Source organism: Poecilia latipinna, unplaced genomic scaffold (assembly GCF_001443285.1).
Source record: "Poecilia latipinna isolate Pla-1442-1.1 unplaced genomic scaffold, P_latipinna-1.0 Scaffold377, whole genome shotgun sequence".
NCBI classification, from domain to species: domain Eukaryota; kingdom Metazoa; phylum Chordata; class Actinopteri; order Cyprinodontiformes; family Poeciliidae; genus Poecilia; species Poecilia latipinna.
This window is the reverse complement of record NW_015112993.1, coordinates 79,982-102,745: the sequence shown is the minus strand read 5'-3', so window position 1 is coordinate 102,745 and position 22,764 is coordinate 79,982. Positions and strand designations below refer to the sequence as shown.

General features: G+C 41.9%; 2 protein-coding genes across 8 annotated transcripts in view; one reads left to right on the top strand and one right to left on the bottom strand.

Annotated features, from left to right (window-relative positions):
• Positions 1-4,579, top strand: myog (myogenin). 2 transcript variants are annotated; one of them, XM_015036723.1, is made up of 3 exons: positions 1-2,342; positions 2,664-2,757; positions 2,878-4,579. In XM_015036723.1, the coding sequence occupies exons 1-3, from the start codon at positions 1,605-1,607 to the stop codon at positions 2,994-2,996; spliced, it is 951 nt and encodes a 316-aa protein (XP_014892209.1). In that variant the 5' UTR covers positions 1-1,604; the 3' UTR covers positions 2,997-4,579. The 2 variants fall into 2 exon arrangements, with proteins under 2 accessions (XP_014892209.1, XP_014892208.1); XM_015036722.1 differs by having other exon boundaries at positions 6-2,342; positions 2,664-2,763.
• Positions 4,580-4,878: 299 nt separating this feature from the next.
• Positions 4,879-22,764, bottom strand: part of ppfia4 (PTPRF interacting protein alpha 4) — a 61,687-nt gene continuing 43,801 nt past the window's right edge. For 4 of the 6 annotated variants that reach the window (XM_015036718.1, XM_015036717.1, XM_015036716.1 and 1 more), the window contains 28 exons: positions 22,486-22,650; positions 21,719-21,793; positions 21,255-21,326; positions 20,262-20,483; positions 19,152-19,286; positions 18,606-18,740; positions 18,369-18,452; positions 17,465-17,596; positions 16,546-16,608; positions 15,880-15,971; positions 15,669-15,798; positions 14,975-15,171; positions 14,264-14,492; positions 14,105-14,140; positions 13,896-14,017; positions 12,436-12,551; positions 12,263-12,344; positions 12,067-12,148; positions 11,712-11,912; positions 10,420-10,482; positions 10,028-10,054; positions 9,186-9,361; positions 8,907-9,004; positions 8,137-8,312; positions 7,458-7,526; positions 7,127-7,313; positions 6,902-6,999; positions 4,879-6,077 (listed from right to left, as the gene is read on the bottom strand). In XM_015036718.1, the coding sequence (XP_014892204.1) occupies positions 6,941-6,999; positions 7,127-7,313; positions 7,458-7,526; positions 8,137-8,312; positions 8,907-9,004; positions 9,186-9,361; positions 10,028-10,054; positions 10,420-10,482; positions 11,712-11,912; positions 12,067-12,148; positions 12,263-12,344; positions 12,436-12,551; positions 13,896-14,017; positions 14,105-14,140; positions 14,264-14,492; positions 14,975-15,171; positions 15,669-15,798; positions 15,880-15,971; positions 16,546-16,608; positions 17,465-17,596; positions 18,369-18,452; positions 18,606-18,740; positions 19,152-19,286; positions 20,262-20,483; positions 21,255-21,326; positions 21,719-21,793; positions 22,486-22,650 (3,225 nt within the window). In that variant the 3' untranslated portion in view covers positions 4,879-6,077; positions 6,902-6,940. The remainder of the gene's footprint in view (positions 6,078-6,901; positions 7,000-7,126; positions 7,314-7,457; positions 7,527-8,136; positions 8,313-8,906; positions 9,005-9,185; positions 9,362-10,027; positions 10,055-10,419; positions 10,483-11,711; positions 11,913-12,066; positions 12,149-12,262; positions 12,345-12,435; positions 12,552-13,895; positions 14,018-14,104; positions 14,141-14,263; positions 14,493-14,974; positions 15,172-15,668; positions 15,799-15,879; positions 15,972-16,545; positions 16,609-17,464; positions 17,597-18,368; positions 18,453-18,605; positions 18,741-19,151; positions 19,287-20,261; positions 20,484-21,254; positions 21,327-21,718; positions 21,794-22,485; positions 22,651-22,764) is intronic. The other 2 variants (XM_015036719.1, XM_015036720.1) reach the window with 2 other exon arrangements.

Here is a 22,764-nt window from a genome sequence, read left to right as displayed (position 1 = left end):
AAAATAGGGTTCCCAAACATAGCATCACTGCCTTTTTACACAGCTTTATTTTTACTCTGGTTACTCGGACCAGAAATGTTTTACATGTTCCATTCTGACTATATGTTTTACAAATGGGGATCATTAATGTGGCACCACCTCCATTTTTAACAGAGAAACCGGAATGATATTTTACTTTTAAGATGTCAGAAGTACATCTTGGTCCTGGTCCCTTTCAGACAACCTGTTAGCTTCAGTCTGCAGGACAAACGAATCTGGATGTTTTAAGTGACTTTTTGATGAAATGTTATTATCTCGCCTACAGTCCAAATATCTGTTGATGTCATAGTGGTGTTTGCAAGTGCTCTTTTATAATATTTACACAGATTATAAAGATTAAAGCCCTTGAAGTAAAGGTAACAATGATCTTCCTGTGTCAAATACATAAATAGAACGTCACATGTAATTCCAGTTGGAGTAAGTAACTAATTTAAAAGGATGGCTGTGAAAAAAATTTCATTTCAAACTGAACCGACTTTAGGATTGGTCTGTAATTTACACATAATCTGATTGTCATTACTCGGGGAAATGTTGGCAGGAAGCAGTGCTCCACCAGTGATCTTCCTGTATGAAGCACAAATTAACACAGTCACATCTGAAGCTTCTGCAGTCAAAAATAACTACCAAATAAAGTAGTAGGGCACAGTTAACACTCATAAAACAGTTTAATATTTTGCCATTCTCACAACTTTCATTTCTCTGTCAAATTATTTCTCTGAATGGAAATATTTTACACATTTCTTACTGGAAAATAGCTAGTGGCGCAAACCCTTCAAACCCCATTTCATGTGCAAGTAATCGACATCTTGTGTGTGCAAAAGTCCCCACTGCAAAAGTGACAACATTCATAAAATACTCATCAGTGTTGTAACCATGAAAATATGCTTTTATCAGAATAGCTGTTTGCTCGAGCCTCTAAGAACAACCAATCTGACTTTATACAAAATGAAGACGCCAACAAGGTTATTTCTTACAGGTAACATATTACCTATAACAACCTTTTTACAGCCTTTTCGTAGAACCTCATTCAAAAAAATTACTCTCCCTGTAATGCCACCATGTTTACACATCCACGGATGTTCATCGTGAACCTGACATTTGCCTTTGCGACCTAGTTTTGAGTAAGCAACTATCTCTGGTCACAAACATCTTCTCGACACTACAAATGATTCGATCCTAGTAGAGGTGGCAGCTGCGTCAAGACTCTTCCTACCACATTGGCAACCCCCGCCCCCGTGGAAAAGCGTCTTTTTGTCCCGCGTCATGGAGAAGAACGCAAGTCCGGGATTAACTTATTAAGGCCAACATCTTTGATCTGAGGTTATCTCTTCCATTTCCACGGCAACTCGATCGCGCTGTGGCTTCTTGGCGCACACGCACGCACGCAAAAGCAAGTGCTCAAACCCACACACTGAAACACATGAATGGGCCTTAAAGCCCTAGAGAGCACGGCCCAAAAGAGATGTGAAGTGTAGATGTGCAGCAACAGCTAACCATCGTGTCAGGTTTCTGGGGGCTCGTGCTAAATTTAACCCTGTGATCCTGCAGAAGGCAGAGGGGTTTAAATGCCAGCCTACAGTTGCTCCACACCAGTTGTTCACCACACGTCTTCCACTCATCGCAAACTCAGGCCAAGGGGAAGACAGCGCACACGCGTACAGTCCAACACACATCCCAGAGGCAAGAACGAAGACCACTCATTGAAGAGCAGCGACAAACGAAGCAGGGATTGTTGCCCTCTCTACATCTCGAGCACAACACGGGCCAATATGGAGCTCTTTGAGACCAACCCATACTTCTTTCCTGATCAGCGATTTTATGAAGGAGGGGACAGCTACTTCCCCTCTCGCCTACCTGGGACCTACGACCAAGCTGGTTACCAGGACAGAAACTCCATGATGGGCCTGTGTGGGAGTCTTGCTGGAGGTGCCAGCGTCGGTGTCGCAAGTACTGAGGATAAAGCGTCTCCCTCCAGCCTGTCACCTCATTCTGAGACCCACTGCCCCGGTCAGTGCCTGCCCTGGGCCTGTAAGCTGTGCAAAAGAAAGACTGTGACCATGGATCGCCGGAGAGCAGCAACGCTGAGGGAGAAGAGACGCCTGAAGAAGGTAAACGAGGCCTTCGATGCTCTGAAGAGGAGCACCTTGATGAACCCCAACCAGAGGCTGCCCAAAGTGGAGATCTTGCGGAGCGCCATACAGTACATCGAACGGCTACAAGCTCTGGTGTCCTCTCTCAACCAGCAGGACACTGAGACGGGACAGCAGGGACTGCACTATCGACCCACCCCGACCCAGCCCAGAGTGAGTACAACAGGAGAGGGATAAAGAGAGCCAAGATGACAGGCGAATGTGGAGAAAAGTGGCTGAGAAGTTGTTGGGAAGTGAGGAAAACAAGCTGTAGGATAAAAAAAAAAAAAAAATTATAATAAAGTGGGTGATTTTTGGGTGTCAGATGTTAATTTTTTCTAAATTAACAGGCTTATGTTTTAGTCAAATATGCACTTCTCAAACTAACACGGCAGGTTTCGAAAACATCAATCTTTTGCGCTGGATTTTTTGTGTGCAGTTTTGCATTGTAAGTGACTGACAGCAACTTCTGCATGCGTGTCTTTGTGCTAACAGGTGTCGTCGTCCAGCGAGCCCAGTTCGGGGAGCACCTGCTGCAGCAGCCCCGAGTGGAGCAGCACTCCGGAGCAGTGTCCGCCGAGCTACAGCGGTGAGGGTGAGCGCGGACGAATATGAACCTTCACCGGATCCCGCAAACAGATTAGTGCTTTGCCGAAGGTACTGACTGTGTGATTTGGCCTCTCTCTCTCTCTTGTCTCTCTTCCTTCAGATCTCCTGAGTGCTGCTGAATCCCCTGAGCAGGGAAACATGCAGGCCTTGACTTCCATTGTGGACAGCATCTCTGCTTCAGACGGAGCCGTGGCCTTTCCTGTAGACATTCCCAAATAGACCTTTCAAAACAGATGTAGATGCACAGAGATCCGTAAAATTATAGAGGAAAAATAGCTAATCGGTGATGCCGTTTGACTGGAGTACTTATTTTGTTTTAGTGAATCTACAAACTTTGGTTTTCTGTCTTATGCAAACGATCAAAAATCCGAATTAATGAATTGTCATCGCAACTCTACTGGGTCTACTGGCTAAACTGAATTCCTTCTTTTACAATGAGGCCTTATTCCCTGTATTACATGCCTTATCCTGTGGTCCAGTCCTGTTTGTCAGAGCTACAGATGCTCAGTCTAACTTGAGATTCAAAGATTTTGCTGCATGAACCCAAAATCCTAGTCATCTGAGTGAATCTCTGTTAAACCTTCCTCCAGACTCACAGATGGATTGTATTGTTCTAACTTAATTTAAGTTTTCCTCCGTATCTTTGATTCTTTTTGTGTGAGTTTAATGCTTAAAAAAATAATAAAATACATGAATTTATTTGTGGGGCCAATATGTACCATGGCAGTTTTGACCAAGATCTGCTTAATTTAAACAGGTTATAAATGCTTTTGTTGTAAATACGTTCCCCTTTTTTTTTCTACAGAGTGGTTTTGCCATTTTATTTTTTATCTTTGCTAACTTATTTTTTGACTTTTATAACTAAGATTGTTGTGTATTTGTAGATGTTCTGAAAAGTGATATTGTTCTGTTTTAATTCTTGGAATAAAGATGGTTTTCAATAAGCTGTTTTGTGGCTTTAAAGTGCTGAGCACTTCAGGAAGGAGCAGAGTCACAATTCTTTAAAAAACAGCTTTACTCATGTCTATATAGTGTCATAAATACAGTACTTTTTTTTTTCAGATGGCCAAATAATAAAATCTTGATTTGTCAGCATTGTTTCACACCTGGAATAAAGACACAGTACTCATAGCTGCCACATAGCACATTACACACCTTTTAGACACCTTGGAAAAATCTGTAAAAATAATAATAATAATAATGAAAAAAGATTGTACAGCCATCCAGGAGTTCATGAGTTCATATGCTGTGTTCTCATTGGAGGAATTGGTCAGCTGGGTGTATGGACCACCTACTGGCATTTCTTCACAAAAACTGACCATGAGGTGGTAGAGCAGGATAAGACATGTCTGTCAGTTACACTGTCTTACAAAAGTAATCATAACCCCTTAAGCTTTTCACATTTTCTCACATTACAAATAAAACTGTCAGCATATTTTATCAATTTGAAGTCATGTGTACTATAATAAAAACCTTAAAAGCGTGGCACGCATTTTGATTTAGATCCACAACAGACGGATCAGAGATGAAATTTGTGGAGATGCTTAAAGAAAAATCTCAACTGCAAACACACTGGCATGGCTAAACTGAAAGGGCCACGCTGGAGAGGGAATTAATCAGAGAAACAGCCAAGAATCCCAAGTAAGGGTGAAATAAAAATGCATGCCACACTTTTCAGACTTTCTTCTGTGAAATATTTTGAAAACCACAAATCCTTGTTCTGTCACTACACAATTTTGTGCTAGTTCAAGTTCATACGTTGCATAAAATCCTGGTAAAAAAACAAAACAAAAAAACAAAAAACAAAAGAACAAACAAAACATTTATTTTGCGACTGTAACATGACAAAATTTCAAATATTTTAAGGGCTATGGATGCTTTTGAAGGCCAGTGCAGAGCAGCGCAAGTCACTGACTGATGCTGAGCAGCAATTTATTGTTTGACATGAGAGAAAGTTTGGAATTGACAGAAGTGAGCTACAGTGTCCACACTAAAATTCACACACACAAAGAGTCAAAGTCACGTGGTTAGGGTCGGCCTTTCACACACACACACACACACACACGCACGCACGCACGCACGCACGCACGCACAAACACACACACACACACACATACACACACAACACACACACACACACACGGACACACGCAAACACACGGACACCCACAAGTACACTCGACCCCTTTACAAGTCTCCAGGAGATAGGCTGATTTGCTCAATCTCTCTCTCTCTCTCATTCACACACACACTCCATATTCATGCCTCACATTAAATTTCTCTCTCTAGGCTACATAGTGTCATACAGAAGGCGACAGAGGCGAAGAGAGGAAGAGAAATTACAGCTACATCGTGTCAAAAGGTTTGGTGGGGGGGACAGAAGAAGAGGAGGAGAAGAAGAAGAAGAAGAAAAAGAAGAAGAAGAAGAAGAGAGAATTGGACCCATGAACCTGTGAGGAGTCCTTGTAAAAACACACACTTCTTTCAGTGAGTCCCTCCCACCAATAAATCACACACAGCGCACAGCAAACGACACGCAAAGGTCCAACACAGAGAGAAAGGGAAAGGAGGAGAAAGAGAACAGTCACTATTGAATACAGGGCATTGGGTTTCAAACAGCAATATTATATTACTTTCCATATATATTTCCAATATATATATATATGTGTATATATATATATATATATATTATATATATAATATTTCTATAAAAAACATAAGTCATCCATTTTTCTGTACAGAGATGATAAATGAGTAATACCTTGCATAACCGGTAGAAGGTTAATGTGCAGAGTGGTCTGCCACTTATACAAGTATTCATCACTCTTGAGTCCGAAGCAACGACTTGTTCGTCATCTCCTCAAATCTTATCTTTTTCACGACTGTCGTGTCAACACAGGAAGATTCGTTTGGTCTTGGCCGTTTTCAGGACGATCAGAACCAGGACTAGACCCCACAGCTGAGACAAGGAGAGCAGGAACACGACACCACAACAACGAGGCTACTGGGAGCACTGGGGTAAACAAGGCGAGACCGGGACGAGCCTCCTTTACAGCAGCAGTGGAAAGCAGCCAACGAGCGCTCTCGGAGAGCAAAGGTCAGAGGTGCCCCCCTGTATTGCACGAGTCCGGGAGGGGGGGAGGAGAGAAAGATGTAGAAGGTGGGAGGAGAGGCTGGGCGTGAGAGGGGAGAAGACTCCCCCCCCACACCTCCTGGCGCACCCAATCCTTCCCTCTCCAGATTTGGCATATCACTCTCAAAAGGCCGCAAGCATGTGTCCGTACAAGTAATGAGAATGCACTGGAAGAGAGAGTCAGAGACAGGATGGCGGTGTGAAAGAAAGGAAAGGAAAATGAAGACTTTAATACCGAGGACAGCACTGTGCAGATATTTCAATTATTTCGTATTTATTCATGCCTGTTCGTACTTTGTTTCCGTGAAGACTCATATTAACTCAGGCTTTCTGAAGGCGTTTCAAAATCTATCCTGGAAAAAATGCTGCTGCTGCCTACTTTTAGATTTTTACTAACACTTATGAGTTTGTTGTAGGATTATTTTAGTAAAAATATTTTAGTAAATGTCTTTTTTTTTTTTACTAGCCTCTCAGTAGAGGGTATCACTGACAGTCCTCTAGACATATGTTAACCCTTTCACGCATGAATTATGATCCTTTGTGTCAGGATTTTTTCCCCATTTTTTTTTATTTTCTTAGGGCATAAAAAAAAGTAGGAAAAATTTTTTGTAAAATAAATAAATAAATAAAATGAATTTAATTTTTTTTAATTGTTCTTTAGGGATTATCTGATGTAACAATATTTTTTTTACCTGCAAGAATCATCTACAGTAGAAGGAGGGACCGGGTCGGTCGGCCATATTGGATTTAACAAAAATAATTTCTTGCATTTGCAGCTGATAGCCAGTAGTTGAAAGTGTATTTTATGATGCATTAGAGTCCACTTCAGTGGTCTGTGTGAATTTATAACATAAAAATCCACAAGAAGCACAAGAAAATGGCTTTTAGACAGCCGTCCACTGTAGTGACCACCATGCATGAAAGGGTTAAGTCAGCTCCCTATGACAGTCCACCAACAGACACTTTCAGCTAGAAAACACAACAAACTTACCCGTTAGCACTAGTGCTCCTGTTAATAAGTAGAGTGTCGTTAGCAGGAGTAGGTCCGCACTGCAGAGGGGTCAAGTCTCGGAGGCGCAGGAGGAGGAGCTTAAGAAGGCGTGGCAAAGTAGGTGTTGAGCACGGCACGACACAAAGGACACAACATGCGGTTAGTCAGTCGGTCTAACCAGAGAGCAGCTCCGGAGTGAACGTGGCTGCTAGCACTGTAACAAACCTTCAGGCTGAAGTTGCTTCTTGGCAGCCAAATTCATGGATGGCGGCATTGACATAGCGGGCATGCGGAAGCCGGCAGGTAGCGTCTCCATGGAGCCTGCCATCATCCCCAGACCCATCCCTCCCTCACGAGCCCGGAACCTCTTGCGCCACGAGGGTGAGCGCCGAAATGACTTGTCATCTCCACTCTGAGAGGAAAAGTGTGTTGTTTATAAAGAGGAAAACACTAAACTATCATCTGAGGATGCAACAGAGAGAAAAAGTTCATCGTAAAACATAGCACAGCTTAAGTAAAAACAATCACCACCAAACAGACTATAAAAAAAAGTCACCTCCTCCAGTCGGCGGTCTGTTCCCAAAGCTAGAAGGTTGTTAAACTCCCTCTCTAGAACCTGCCTTGCCTGAAAAACACAGAATTCATTGAAACCTTGATCAAGCATAATGTTAATACTGCCTGACATACAGTGATTTTTCCCAATTACTACACTAATAACGCTGCTATATATTCCAGTAGTGCAAAACAGGAAGTGAAATAGTGTATCAAATGGTTGTGTTTTTGGGGGAGTTTTCTATTAGCTATAAATGTGGACATGTTAAAGGAATAGTTCAAGATTCTTTAATTTTAATTTTAGAGGTTAGAAGCAGTTATTTTCTCACCTGAATCAGATAATGCTATAAATATAAAAAAGCCAGTGTACAGTACACTCATATTCTTCTCTGTATATAACAGTTCAATTAAAATTTGACAATGGCTTGAAGTTTAAAAAAAAACAAACAAAAAAACCCCCCTCACGGTCCAGTTAATATAGATTTACATTAAATTAAGATGCTAAGAGATTAACTTTTATTAACTTCGTAATAAATTATGAGCTGCTTGTACAGAATTTCACTTCGTAGCTCCTGACCTGTTCATTTAAAACTTTACTCCATGTAACAGCAGACGAAGCAGAAGTAACAAATTAAATGGGATCACACACGTAATCCGTACGCGGCTGTTTCCTGTATAACCACCTGCGTGTTTTGCATGGGGATCTGCAGGATGAGCGCTAGGCTGCTGTAATCGAAGGTCTCATCGAGAGCGACGAGCGCCCCATGAACTCCGCTCTCCAGCAGGTTGCCGCTGTACTCCCTCAGACCGATGGACTGGACCCAGTGGATCACCTGTTCGTTGGTCCACACCAAAACGTCTGAAATCAAAAGCGGAGCGGTGGAACAGCGTTAAATAAACACTTTCACCAAATATGCCTCATAAACAGCAAATAGAGGCGTTTAGTGAAAGAGGTAATGTGCATGTCCGCATGGCGTCAACTCTCTGGCACACTCCCTTTGTTCACTTGAAGCACAGCTGTCAGCCAGCTTTCCAAGTTGGAACAGGCGCAACGTGTGTGTGCATGCGCGTGTGTGTGTGTGTGTACGCGAGTGTTTATGTGCACGCAAACAGAGTTGGACTGTGATACGAAGCGACAGCTGAGTCAAGTTCATGCGTTGAGCTCAAGGTCAAAAGGGCGAGAGGGACGGCTAGATTTAAATGTGTGCGCCAGCGTGTGTGTGGGGCACTCCACACGCAAGTGGGGCTTTAGATCACAAGACTGGCTTCTTGACAGTTTGAGGAGCACCTGTTATAGTGCCAAGCACAAATTGACACTATCGGATGAAACCACAAGACGGTTCTCCAGAAAAAATCCCACTTTTCCTGATTAAACAGTAGAGCCTATTCATTCATGCATGCATGGATGCGTGTGTGTGTGTTACACATGAGGATGACTGTGTGTAAACGGTACCTTTCATATCGTGTTGACTGTCTTCTCTCCGTCGGTCCAGCTCTTTCCTGTCATAATTGAGTCTCTTCAAGCACATAATTCCATACTGCAGACTAGCCCTGGGGCACATAAAAAGCGCACACACACACACACACACACACACACACACACACACACACACACACACACACACAATGAATCAGTATCCTTTCCATCTCTGCAGCTCACGCATCAAGTCATCAGACGAAAGGTAGAGCAGGTTCAGCTCAGATGCTACAGCTGAGCATCACAGCTGCAGACCTGTGAAAGCTGTCCACCATCTTCAGATGGCTTCTCAGGTCCTTTTTGGTCAGATGGTCCAGCATGCGCGCGTCGACCAGGCACTCCATGAAGTAGGAGCGGTACTGGGGCAGGCCAAGGCTGGGCAGCCACTCGTTTCCTATCCACTCGTGATTCATGTCCCCGTATGCTAATGTCTGGAGGGATATCAGCAGAAAACGTTACAGACGTGTCACCGTCATGAAGTTAATTGTTTTAGATTTTTTTTAAATGTGACGGAAATGATCACAGAAATACAAATGTAATAGTATGAAGTAGATATTTATTATTATTATTATTATTACTACCACCACTACTACTAATAAAAATTCAACTTTAAGTAGATTTTAGGATTTAGAGTTTGCATGATGCTCTAAAACACCTTAACAGTACCAAGTATCCTTCCAGAACTGCTGTGGACGTTTTTCATGTTACATCTCAAAATTCAATTTATTTCATTGGGATCCCATCTGATGCACCAACACGAAATAACGTACAACTGTGAAATGAAAGGAAAATGTATGGTTTTTAAAAGTCTTAACAGATCAATCGTGTGAGTACACATACATGCCACACTTATCAGATTTTTATTCCACCATGCTGTCTCTTAATTCCCATTCACATTCGTTCTACTGCTCTAAACATCCCAACAAAATCCCTCAAAGTTTGTGTTGTAGCATTATATAAAGCTGAAAAAAAAAAAAAAAACTTTCAAAAGGTGTGAATGCTTTTGCGACACTGCGACATAACGCTGTTGCGAAGCATGTGCCCGCGAATGCATAAAGAGTCCTGGTACAGATTCAGTTAGGGGAAATCAACCTCACCTGTGCCCAGCTGCCCTCCTCATTCTCCTTAGTGGCAGCATAGTGGAGACAACATACGAGGTTAGCAAGACAGGGGCTAATCAAACACACACACATAATATAAATTCAGAAACACACACACACACACTCACAAATCTCATTTCAGCTTATACTCTGCTAGCATACTAGCATTCATATTAACATTGCTACATGTGTTGCATCCAACAAATACATTCAGATAAGAGCAGGGGGTCGCAAAAAAAAAAAAAGGCGTTAGTGTGTGATGTGGTTGGGTCTTTGTAAGGGTTCTGCAGAGGGAGAGGACATATGTGTGTTGCCGCAGGGACCAGTGTGAGTGTGAGAAAGTGCTGGGTGGGGTTAACATGGAGGGGGAGCACCCAGATGGTACTGACCGCTTTGGTGGACGAAGCCAGGTTCTCCATCTCTTCATGAGTCACCCACACATTTCCGGAGGACTGCTCGGAGGACAGAAACACACACACACACACACACGCGCGCACGCACACAAACAACACACACCACATGCACACAAACAAGAGCATCATACATGGGCACACACACAGGCACACCCGGAAGAACACTCCAGTGTACGTTTTCACACCACCCACCACACACATACACAATGACACACACGCGCACACACACACACACACACACGCAGACAAAGGTTTCGTTGAGTGATGTCAAGGAAGGAGTGTATTTCAGGCAGGTAAGCAGGTAGTTTGTAGATGTATGCATTTGATTATTTTTTTCAAAAGTGAACCATGCGATTAAAAGCTGCTGAAGTAAAAAAAAAAAGAAAAAAAAAAGAGGCTAAATATTGTGGAAAAAGTATCACCTGAGCATACAGAGTGAGGGTCATGAGTTATACAAGGATACTGAGTGCAGGGTAAGGTGAACACAGGTGTTACATCTCAGGGTTATATATTTTCTCTACGTTCATAGAGAACGTATACAGTGCCTTGAAAAGCATTCTTCCCCCTCAAAATATTTCACATCTTGTCACATCACGACAATCTAAGCTTTATATTACAGTGGTTTTATTCGACACCATGGCAATAAATTTTGTGCAAATTTGCTAAGTTGCTACAGCAACAGCAACAGCTCTTTTATGCTGTGCAATTTACATATTTGCATTTCTAGCTGTTGAATTTTTCCCTACACTTCTTTGCAAAACAACTTAAGTCACATTGCAAGGAGATTGTTCTGTTTTGGCTTCTCAATTGGATTTTTGTCTGGACTTTGACTGGACCATTCTAACATATAAATATGCTTAATTCAAATAAATTGAATTAAGCATATATATTGCTTGATAACCTAGTCTTTCTCATATGTTTATCCCTGATTTGTCTGCTGTTAAAGAGAAAGATAAAATAGGTGAATTCAAAGGGTAGAGTACAAGTATTGAATGGGGGGAAATGTTTTGTACTGTTATCCTTCCACCTCACAATTATGGGCTATTTTATTTTGATCTAACACTCAAAACCCTAATAAAGTACAATGAAGTTTGTGGTGGTAATGTGACAAAATAAGAAAAGGTTCAGGGGGCATGAATCCTTTCGCAGAGTATTTATTATACGTTTCTCGCATGCGCAATTTATTCCCTGAAAAAAAAAAAAAAAAAAAAACGCTGGAAAGAGGAACCATCTCTAACGATGGGGGTATACTGGGTGTATTTGTTTACCGTTCTGGAGGTCAGCGGCGCAGACGGGCTGGTGAGAGAGACCATTTCCTGGATGGCCAAACGCAATTTGAGTCTGTGCAGAGGGTTGCTGATCCCGATCTCTCTCTGGATCTCTGTGTCGGACAGGGCGGACATGATGGCTCCACTCTTCACGTTGGCACGACAGGCAGCCACATACCAGGCTGGCATCCCCACCCACAGCTGTTCAGAGTCGTCAGGACAACAAATGTCAACACCACAGTCGCCATAAATGTGCATATTAGCGGCAGCCTGACATGAAGGGAGCAATACAAAGAACAAAAGGCATTCTTTTTTTTTCCTTTTTCATGTCTGGCTGGTTTGATTGGTGAAATACCTCCAGCCATGAAACGACTGTGGGACCGTCCCACTGTGCGAATGGAAGGCCTCTTTTCCTGGCGTCCTCCAGAAGCTCATGCCTGAATGAATTCAACACAAAGTTAAGAGGGAGAGATGTGTGGCGCAAAAAGGGCGCTGCAAAAATATTAGCAATCAGGAGAGGATCAAAGTATTCCAAATATAATGTCTTTTACTTTTTTTTCATCCGTCGGTCCCTCTCAGCCTGTGTGCCCAGTTTTCCCAAAGTCATGGTGTCACCAATGCTCATCTCAAAATCTGAAACGCAACAGGAGCTTGTGTTACCATCAGCTATTGGTCCTCTTCATTTGGAGCTCTGTACTTGTAGGACATGCGGTTTACAGAGAACCTGTTAAGGCTGGTAGAGATTGTCCATCCACCCTGCCAACAGTCTGGTCCATTCGGCCCTTCTCCTTCTTCCCAAACAGTCGACCAATAGACGACTTGATACCTTTCTTCTGCTTGCTGCGACCAGCAGAAGCGAGAGACGCACGGTTGAATTGATCCAATTTGAAAAAGTGAAAAAGACACATTCAATTATTGCTTAAGCTTATGTTTGAGTTTGTGTCTAGCAAAAGATGAGTATTTACATTCATTTTCAGAACAAATCCCGCAAAAAGTAAGATGATGCCTACTTTGATAAAGGGTACATACCCAAAATATAGTTCTGATCAGAAGTTTTGATGGGATCATAATATGAATAATTTAATTTATCTTTACATGACATATTTGAGATGTTTATGTTCCGAGTGGGATACAATGTCAATCATTTGTTAAGGCAAGAACTGTCTTTGTGTTTTTAAAATAATTAAAACCCTTGTGGAGCAAATTTGGGATATTCACAAAGAGAGAACAGAGTGCTTCAAAAACTGCCACATAAAGATGCACTCAAAACCCGCATGGCCTTTAGCTAACTTGCATTTAAACCACTCGAGAACCAGATACAACGTGACAAGAAAGATTTGACTGATGCTAAACTTTCCACTGTATTCTGTTAGAGTGAAAGAACATATAATATTTTAACTTGGAAATAACATAGTCAAGTTTGGAGCCACAGTGGAGAGTCACGGGATGCAAGCTGCATGACGCTCCATGGGAAGTTTTCACAGCTAGTGATAATTCAAGGAACCATGTCACCTGCTGGTGTAGGTCCATTGGGTTTGGTTAATCCCAAAGTCAATGCCAGGTTATCCTGCAGGACTCCATACTTCCCTCTGCCGTCAGGTTTAATGGAAATGCTGATTTCATTTTCCAGAAGGACTTGGCAGGTGCCCGCACTACCGATCCGTGCCTTAGTGACCATGGTATCATGGTGCACAAACGTCAAGCAGCACAGAGAAGCTTCAGGGTGTTGTCAAAAGGAAGATGAAGAGCCGACCCAAAAATGCTATATTGAAGTAACCTGAGCTCCAGCAGAGCCGCCGGCTGATCACCTCCACACTGTTTTACCCAAACGAAATGCGCATATAATGTACAGAATACTTAGCTACTTTTCAAAATTTGGGGTTTTCATTAACCGTTAGCCGAAATCCTCAAAATGAACATTACTGAACACCTTAAGATATATCACTGAGTGCGTAATGAATGCATATGTTATGTGAGTTTCACGTCTTAAAATATAATTACTGAAAGAAATAAGATTATATTGTATTTCAGCTGTGTGTTCAAAGTCCACCCCTTCTATTCTTATTGGTACATAAAAACTTTTTTTTCTCCAGCTGTTAGAGTTGTTCTTAAATGATTGATGGGTGGTATTGGAGTCGTGAGCTGCTGTTGTGTGTGTGTGTGTGTGTGTGTGTGTGTATTTACCCTCGCCCATCCTCCAGGCTGCCTGTGAACTGAGCGAAGTTGGTTTCCAGCCGTAAACTTCGAGGCGAGGAGGGAGGTGATGTTTCACACTTGATGGTAGCTTTGTCCACTTCCACAGGAGACTGACAGAGTCACAAAAAACCCCCCAACTCAGCTCACTTATGAAAGACACTCAGACTACTTTACTTAAGCTGTATTTGCAAACTTACCGCCACTTTTCTTCTGTGTTTCCTCAAGTCACTTGGCTATTATAAAAAAAAGTAAAAAAAACAACAACAAACAAACAAACTACATTGTCAATAGAGAACATTTATGCAAATGCTGATCACTCTGAGTGTGTTTTTCATAACTGCGGTGTTCCCTCTGACCAGAGTCATGATTCCTAGATGGTGACTGGTGTTGCGTCCATGATGCTTTGGCGTGGAGTGGCCGCTGGTGGGCGGAGAGGAGGACGACGCCAGGGACTGGGCGGTGGCAGAGGTGGGCAGGGCTCGGGGTCGGAGGGTCACGTTGAGGCCGTCCATGCTGCCGCTGTTCACGCGGGACTCGATCTCCTCAGAGCGCAGCTCGGCCGATTCTCTCTCTACCTGGATCATCCTGGGCACGCGACACAGGATGTGACATCACTGACCACGTGGACCGATTACCTCTAACATCGACAGTAATGTAATGCAGCAGTTTTTCAAGGTGCTTAGAAAAAGGGCAAGCGTGTGCAAAGCCAAAGCTCCGGCCTTCCATGTCAGGAAACCATGGCAACTGTACACGGGGCTCCACGCCACTTCAATTTATAGATATTTTCACATTCATTTTTAATTATTATAAGTTATTATAAGTTTATAATAATTATAAGTTTCTCCTCTGATGCAAAAGATTTGCATTTAAATGCGAAGATTATAGCATAACACTTACCTGGTAATTATTACAGTGGCTTAACTTAAACTTCTTAACTCTTACATTGCAGTCACAAATTTTAACGCACTTTATGTGACAGATTAACTTAACAACGGCACACAATTGAATGGGCAGTAATATGTTCCCCCGTGGCCACCATGTCACATGTTGTGCCTGAGATATCCCACCTTATCTCCTCGTTGATGGCGTCAAGCTGCTCCTGCAGCATGAGCGCAAGAGTCTGAGCATCTGATTGGCCGCTTGGCGAGAGCAGCGTCGAGCTCACGTCGTCGTCCATGTCCGACTCTGCCTCGATGTCGCTGCCCAGGAGGTGGCTGACGCTCCCGCGCAGGGACGGGTAATCCTGCTCAAACATGGCACACACCTGACACATGCGTGTGTAAAAAAAAGCGGGGAAAGAAAAAAAAAAAAAAAAAAAAAAAATTCCGTTAATAAACTGCGAGAAAAACAGCCTCAAGAATGAATCACGTGGACTCAAATTAGAGTACAAGCACACACATCCAAAAGTGAAATCTGACTTTTGTGGAGCTGTCGAGCCGGTTACGAGAAGAGATGGATGAACAAGAAACTTACATCACACATCATGTCCAGCAGCAGGTGAGAGAGAGAGAGAGAGAGAGAGAGAGAGAGAGACAGGGATACAGAGAAGTTAGTAGAAAATGAGAAGTTAGGTATGATCACAACAAAGCCAAGCGCAGACACTTACTGGCAAAGCAGACATGAACCCAAATTAATCACTGGTAAAAAAGCTGCATGTGGTTAGAAGGGTCGCTAACGTGTGATCCTGTCTGTTGGGTCCTAATTAGTATGCGTGCATGGGAACTGCCGGTTGCTGCCTCCTATTCAGAACACAATCGTCACCTTGTTCGGATCGTCTCGCAGAGCCGACAGCCGGCCCTTCTGCGCCCGCCTGATCACAGTTGTGCTGTAGTGGCCGTCCTGACCCTCCACCACAGAGAAGCGGAGGTCGCTGGAGCTTCCCAAGTGAGAACTGAGATCATTTACATGAGAAACCGATTTAAAGATGCAGAGGGAGGCAGGGATAAAAGAGGAAAGAAAAGACCGAGGTTACCGAGGGTGAGTCCCATCTCCAAACGCTCCACTGCGGCGTTTCAGGTGGTCAATCTCGTTTCTCAGCTTGTCAATCTCGCCGATCAGCCGTTCCTGAAGTAGAAAGGCCGTTCTTGAAAAGTAATAAAGCCACTGCTCTGAAAGCCCTTAGTTAATTGAAAATAAATAAATAAAAAACTGCATGCTAAGATGTGTGAGCTGGACAAGGCCAGGAAGCAAGTGTACGCTATCTGTTACAGTAATCCATAAGAAAAGCCAAAACCTAGTAAGAAAAAGAAAAACGTTCAAAAGTTTGAGATGAAATATCAGGCAAAATTGCAAGCAAGAATATTTTTGTTTATTAGAGTACCTTGCCCATTAAGCTTCTGCATGTTTTGCCAAGTTATAATCTTAAAACATTTGGATTTTATTTGATAAATTAAAACAAAGTGGCACGTTCATTTTCCATCATTTTCTCAAAAACAGTAATCAACTAAAACAATAAATGCTATCATTTTTTTTAAAACTCTGAATTCAACAAGGTATTAATAGCAACTATTATTGCACAGCAATTCTAGATATAGGTGAAATATCGGGTAAAATAACTTATTCCTTTTTCAGTACACACACCTAAGTTGTAAGACAAGAAGCAGTTCTAGTCTTATTGATTTGTTGCTGGCTTACTGACCCTGGTGTGGTGAAACTCTTCAAGCTGTTTCTGGCAGTTCTCCAGGTCCTGAATGAGCGCGTTCTTGAAAAAAACGATGAGATAATCCATTAAAAATATTTTTAAAACTGTTATAATGCAGGCGCATCTTAACAGACAAAAAGAAAAAAAAAATTAATGTAAGAAATCCAAAATGTCAAACTTGTGTATTATATACGCAGATCACATTCAGAGTGACATACAGTACATTTTCAGTTGTTCATTTCTGTTAACGTTGATGATTAGCTTACAGCTAATAAAACACCCAAAATGCTGATTATCAGAAATTAACGTAATATATAGCATTAGGCCAATAAAATATATATATATATATATATATATATATATATATATATATATATATATATACATTTATACAGACATAAAGGGCTTCCAAAGAAGTGTATCTGTAGACTTCACGGTATTGGGGCAATTGTTATACTTTGTTATACTTTTTAATTGCTGTTTGTCCTTCCACTCAACTTTCCAATGTTATGGTTGAAAACCTCAAACTATGAACAGATAACTGATTTACCCTCATTAACAATGAAAACATGCAAAAGACTGTCTGGAGGATAACTGCCAAGTTATCGCACATAATTGCGAAAATTAAAAACCAAAATATAAAACGACCACATTAAAATGAATACATGAATTAATTTTGTACTGATCTGTTGTAATATTTAAATTTGACTAGAAACTAAGTTTCGGATTTTCATTATGAATTTCGTTTTGTAACACGAATAAAATTGATTTCAATTCAGTTACTGAGGTGAACTGTTTTGATGATACTCTAATTTATTAAAGTGCACCTGTGTGTGCTCTGTAGCTTCATTTAATGTATGAGCTAAAATAAAATGGAAAAAGCTGCTGGTTGGATGAAGGTGTGACGATGCCCTGCCTTGTCCTCCAGGGCGGCCATGCGCTCCTTCAGGTGGAGCTGCAGCCGTTCGTTGGACTCCGTGAGCAGACGGTCCACGGTGTCGGACAAACGCTTGTTGTGCTCCTCGTTCATTTTCTCCCTTTGACGAGCCTAACGAGCAAGGCGGGGAGAGCCGAGGGGAAAAAGAAAGGAGCAACTTTGTCACATTTTTCTCTTTGATACAGATTCCATGTGGGCGTATTTATTCAGCTAATTAAGCATTTCTACGTGGATTAAGGGATAAAGTGTGAATTTAGCTCTAGATCACCAGCTGCCAGATATAGGTCTTCTTGGCCAGCCAGGATGATTTAATTACCATCATTAACTTGACGATGAAAAAGGGTTAAACAGCATCTATTAAATGGGAAGCACTGTGCTTAATATGTGTTCTGGCGTAAATCCATTAAAGAAGAGCATTTATCACAGACACGTAAACATACATCTGCACGCTCAGAGAGGTCTTTCTACTAAATATAGTCATGAGATCGCAGAGAGCGAGAGAGGGAGAGGGAAATTAGCTGTGCGTGAATTATTCAGAGTCTAAAGATAGTATCCAATCAGTCTTAAAGCGGAGAGAGTGAGGGGGAGGGCAGAGAGATTTGTACAATTTGGTTTGAATTCATGCCACAATGCACTGAGGAAAATGACAAGCTCCTCTTGAGCGTGTGTCTGCGTCTGTGTGTGTGTGTGTACATTTATGCATGAGCGAGCACACAGCCAAAACATGGAGCATCAGCCAAATCATATAGGCATTATTATTATTAGAGGTCAGAATAACCCTGCAGGGGTGATGCACACACACACACACACACGCGTGCGCGCACACACACACACACACGCACGCACTCAAGCCTGATGCCCACACACAAACGGACACACGTACTCTCGCAAGCTCTTGGTTTTTCTCCTCCAGTTGTGACTCCAGCTGTCGAAGCCGCTCCTCCACGTTGCCATGACGCTCTTCGGCCTGCAGGGGGAGACATGTACATATACTGTAAGCTTCAGAAAGGGCTGTTTTTGCAAGCTTATATGCTATCGCTGTTAATGCCTCTGATGGCTTCATCCTTCTCAGGCTCAAACTTGTGAGATTTGTGTGTGTGTGTGTGTGTGGGTGTTTTGCCTTGGTTAGTGCTGCCACTCTCTGTGCCAGCTCAGCTTCAACCTCTGGCAGAGTCTCGGCCTTCCTCATGGTCTGAGCCAACCGCTGCTCTGCCATCTCCAGCATCTCCTGCAGCTGGCGTACCTTCTCTTCACTCTAACACCCGCAAACACGTTCAAAAAAATAATAATAATGATAAAAAGAGGCGCATTAATAAGACGCTGCTTTAAACAGCTCAAGTTCAAATTTTGCACTGGATTTTATAGATATTACTTTTGCTTGGGAGAAGGTTGCACTGAATTTGACTTAGCAATATCAGAGCGGACAAAGGCTGAGACACACTGTTCAGATTTTTAATTGTCAAGAAATTTGAAGACTATTTATCAGTTTCCAAACTGATAAATAGTTTGCTTTGGCAACATAAAATCCCAGAAAAAAAACAAAAACATTGAAGTTTGTGGTTGTAACGTGAAACAAGTCGTGTTTTATACACTGATGCCCTGAAAAAGCTTCATCAGTCAAAGCCTTATCGTTGCATGATTCCTAGTGAGTTAGCAGGGGTGTTACCTGTCTGTGAAGGGAATCTTTGGTGGCCAGTTCGTTCTCCAGTTTGTCATTGAGGTCGTGGATGTGGGTTGTCTCTCGCTGGGCAGCCAGGTAGCGTTTCTCTAATGTTGTGATTCTTTCCTCCAAATCCTCTCTCTTCACGAGGAAAAATAACAGAGGAATGTAAACAGAGAAGAGTCGTATAACATAGATAATGTACTTATGCCATATTTAGTAGCTGTTAGTAAGTGAGACGGACTTTTAGTTTTTAATTCCAGATTACCTTTAAGTCTAAGATTATTAATTATTAATAATAATATTGATTATTATTATTAAGTCTAAGATTATGCCAAAAATGCCCAACTATTCATTGCCATTAGACTAACAGTAAAGGAGTTGAAAAAAAAGAAAAATACAAGACTTCTTGTTTGTTTGCCAGGATTGATTGTTGCTGCTTCGTTCTCCGAAGGCAAAACCTTGACATTTTTTTTTTTTTTTTAAGAAAACTGATTAAACAGTCTCTGGCAATATCCTATTGAAAAAGAAACATTTTGCATTACATGTGTAAAAAAAAAAAAGAGAACATTTGTGCAAAGAAGAACTGATAACTGTGATTTTGACTGAACTGTGTGCTTTGGTCAGATGAGACTAAGGTTTACGCAACAAATAATCCAGTGTGGAAAAAAAACATGCTGATGTATTTGAAAGCATCTCATGTTCATGGTGGAGGATCTATGATGTTGATTCTTCCTCAAAGGCCCTAGAAACCTTCTTGGACTGCCTGGCAATATTAATTTTTTGAGATGTCAGAAGAGATTTTAAATAAAAAAATCTGGTAAACACTGCCAGTAAACTAGAAAAACATATATTTTTCCACTGTCTCTTTCATGGGACAAATATAAAAAGAAAATTGTTTAAAAACATAAAAATCCACCTTCTTTAGTAGCCATCTTAGCCCTTTGATGGTAATTTGTTGAAAATTTCTTAACATGGGACGTTTGTGACCCTATAATTCAAGGTTTTTCTACAAGTTGTAGATTACGCTACCACCGTTTTTCAACGCTTTTCGCACGTCTTCATCCAGGTGTCTGAATCTATAAGCCTCCCAACTCTAACGCCATTCAACCTCACCTCTCTCTGCTCCCGCTGTTGTTTGATGGACAGCTCCTCACTGCGGCTCAGTTCTCGTCGTGCGTTGGCCAGCTCCGCCTCCAGCTCCACCATGTGGCCGTTCAGAGTGGCGGCGTGCTCGCGACTCTGAGCCAGCTCCTTATTGGTCCGATCCAGCAGCTCCTGAAGCTCAGACACCCGACTGCCGTCGTCGTGGGCGTCTATAGAGCCGTTGGGGAGTCTCTGCGAAGAGGAACACTAACAGGTATGAACCACCTGTCTGCACCTGTTTATGTGAGCAACATCAAAGCGCTGAGTTGTAGACATGATTTTTGAGTGACCTACATAAAAAAGAAAAAAAAGTACCAAGATGTTTGCGTTTTAGAGGCAAATTATGAGAGGTTAGGCTCTCGTGTTGCTGCTTAGATGTTGTTTCTCCTTTTCTCCGTAGCTGAGAGTGCTGTTATTTCCGTGATCTTAATTAAACAAACCTTCAGGGACACATTCTGACAGAAAATACAGCGGGTAGGAGCGAAGCTTTTCTAGGACCCCCCTCCTCCGTTTCCAAATGCTACCATTTCGCTTTCTAATGAATACCTTTCACAAATACATAAACATTCACATTAACAGTGGGGAAAATACATTTAGGCCAAGTGAAACTTTGTAATAAAACACACCTGGTGATCTCTGCAGATGTATGTTCTTTGTAATGATCAAAATAAGACTTTTAAGATTATTTAAGCTGAGTTCTTGTGGTTGCATAAAAGAGGAACCAACATGGGGCCCTATAATGTCCTATGATATTATGTAAGCAAAAGTGTAGCTATGAGATAAAGCACAACAACCTTAGCACAAAAAAAAATGCATAAATAGACAGGTGACAGGGTAAAATAATTTAACTCTTACAGGTTAAACACAGTCAAAAAGCTGCATTAAATTTTGATGTTCAATGTTCATGGGAAGCAAAGAACAAGGCTGAGGGACAGCAAAGTGCAGAAAAACAGCCCAAAAGACCTTCCATGTAGGCTTGGATCCGTCCGTCCGCTCCACTGAATCTCCATCCTTCCTCTGCCTTGCCGTGTTCAGCTGCAAAGGAGATGAAACGGAAAAGCAAAGAAACCACAACTTTATCTTATTTTACTTCCCAGAAAATTCAGAACAAAACTCAGTGCAGCTCAGGGTTGCGTAACAGTAAAATAGTACTTTACACACCTACAAATATGAATTACACTGTGGAAAAAGTAAGGCTCATCTTGTTATCAGTTCATCATAACAAGATCTGACTTTAGTTCTCAAATTATCTGCCTGCTAGGATAAGATTACAACTGAGTCTGAGCTGAATATTTACTCCACCTCTCGATGTGTGATGGTTTCTAACTGAGCCATAAAGCAAATCATTAGCTATCGTGGAAGGGTCTGGATCCTAAGCACCATATCACACAAAATGGACGATTTTAAATCTCGTCAGGTTATTTTACCTCCTGGGTGGTGGACGCTAGTTGCCCCTCCAGGGTCGCCACCCTCTCTAGAGCCACCCGAAGCCTCTCTCGTACCTGACAGACACCAAAATTACACAGAATATGGGTCACGATTCAAATGACTTCAGTTGTTGGTCCTATGGTGTGTAAAACTATTTATACTCCGTGAACTTTTCCATGTTTTTTTTTTTTTTTTTCAATTACAATCAGCACACTTCAATTTGTTTGATTTGAATTTTATGTGGAAGCATAGTAAGGTAGATGGAGATGAATACAGGAGACTACCAGGGGAGAAAAGGCTGCAAAATACTTAAGAGTAGTGTGGAGGATCAACCGGACATCGAGGCTAACCATACAGCGTACAAAGAAGTGCTTTATGTTAAAGCATACATTTATAATCAGAGTCCAATTGAGAATTTTTGCCAACAAGAGAAAAAGTTCAATCCACTTTTGTGCAGCGCTGTAAATGTGCTAACACTGATCTAAATGCAATCTTGTGACTTCCTCAATTTTGTTTTTTAAAAGTCTTTCAGTGATGGTTTCCTCGTGTACATGGATATGTTTTACTGTGACAGTGAGCAATAATAAGGTTAATTAACCAAATAAAAAGCTAGAAAACCTCCAGAGTTGGAATTAATCGGTGGCAGGCGACAGCTGTACTGTTTGAGAAAAAGTTAGGCATCATAACACGGTATCCATGACGCTGAATATTATTTAATTAAGTAATCAGCTAGTGTGCGCCGGCTGACCGAAGTCATAGGGCCCACCTTTTCATCCAGGGCCTTGTGGTGTTCAAACAGCGACTTCAGAGCTTTCAGGACCTCCACCTCACTGGAGACTCCAGATGGCGGCGGCGCCTGTCTCTTCACCACCGTCATCCTGAGGCTGCGTTCATGACGAGACACCAGACACTCCAGGTGCTCCAGCAGCAGCTACAGCGCCACACGCATACACAAAACAATTCATTTTAAACTTGGACTTTTTTTTTTTTCCTTTGGATTTCTTCCTTTTTCTCGAACGTAGCCACCCACTTCGCCCACACACTC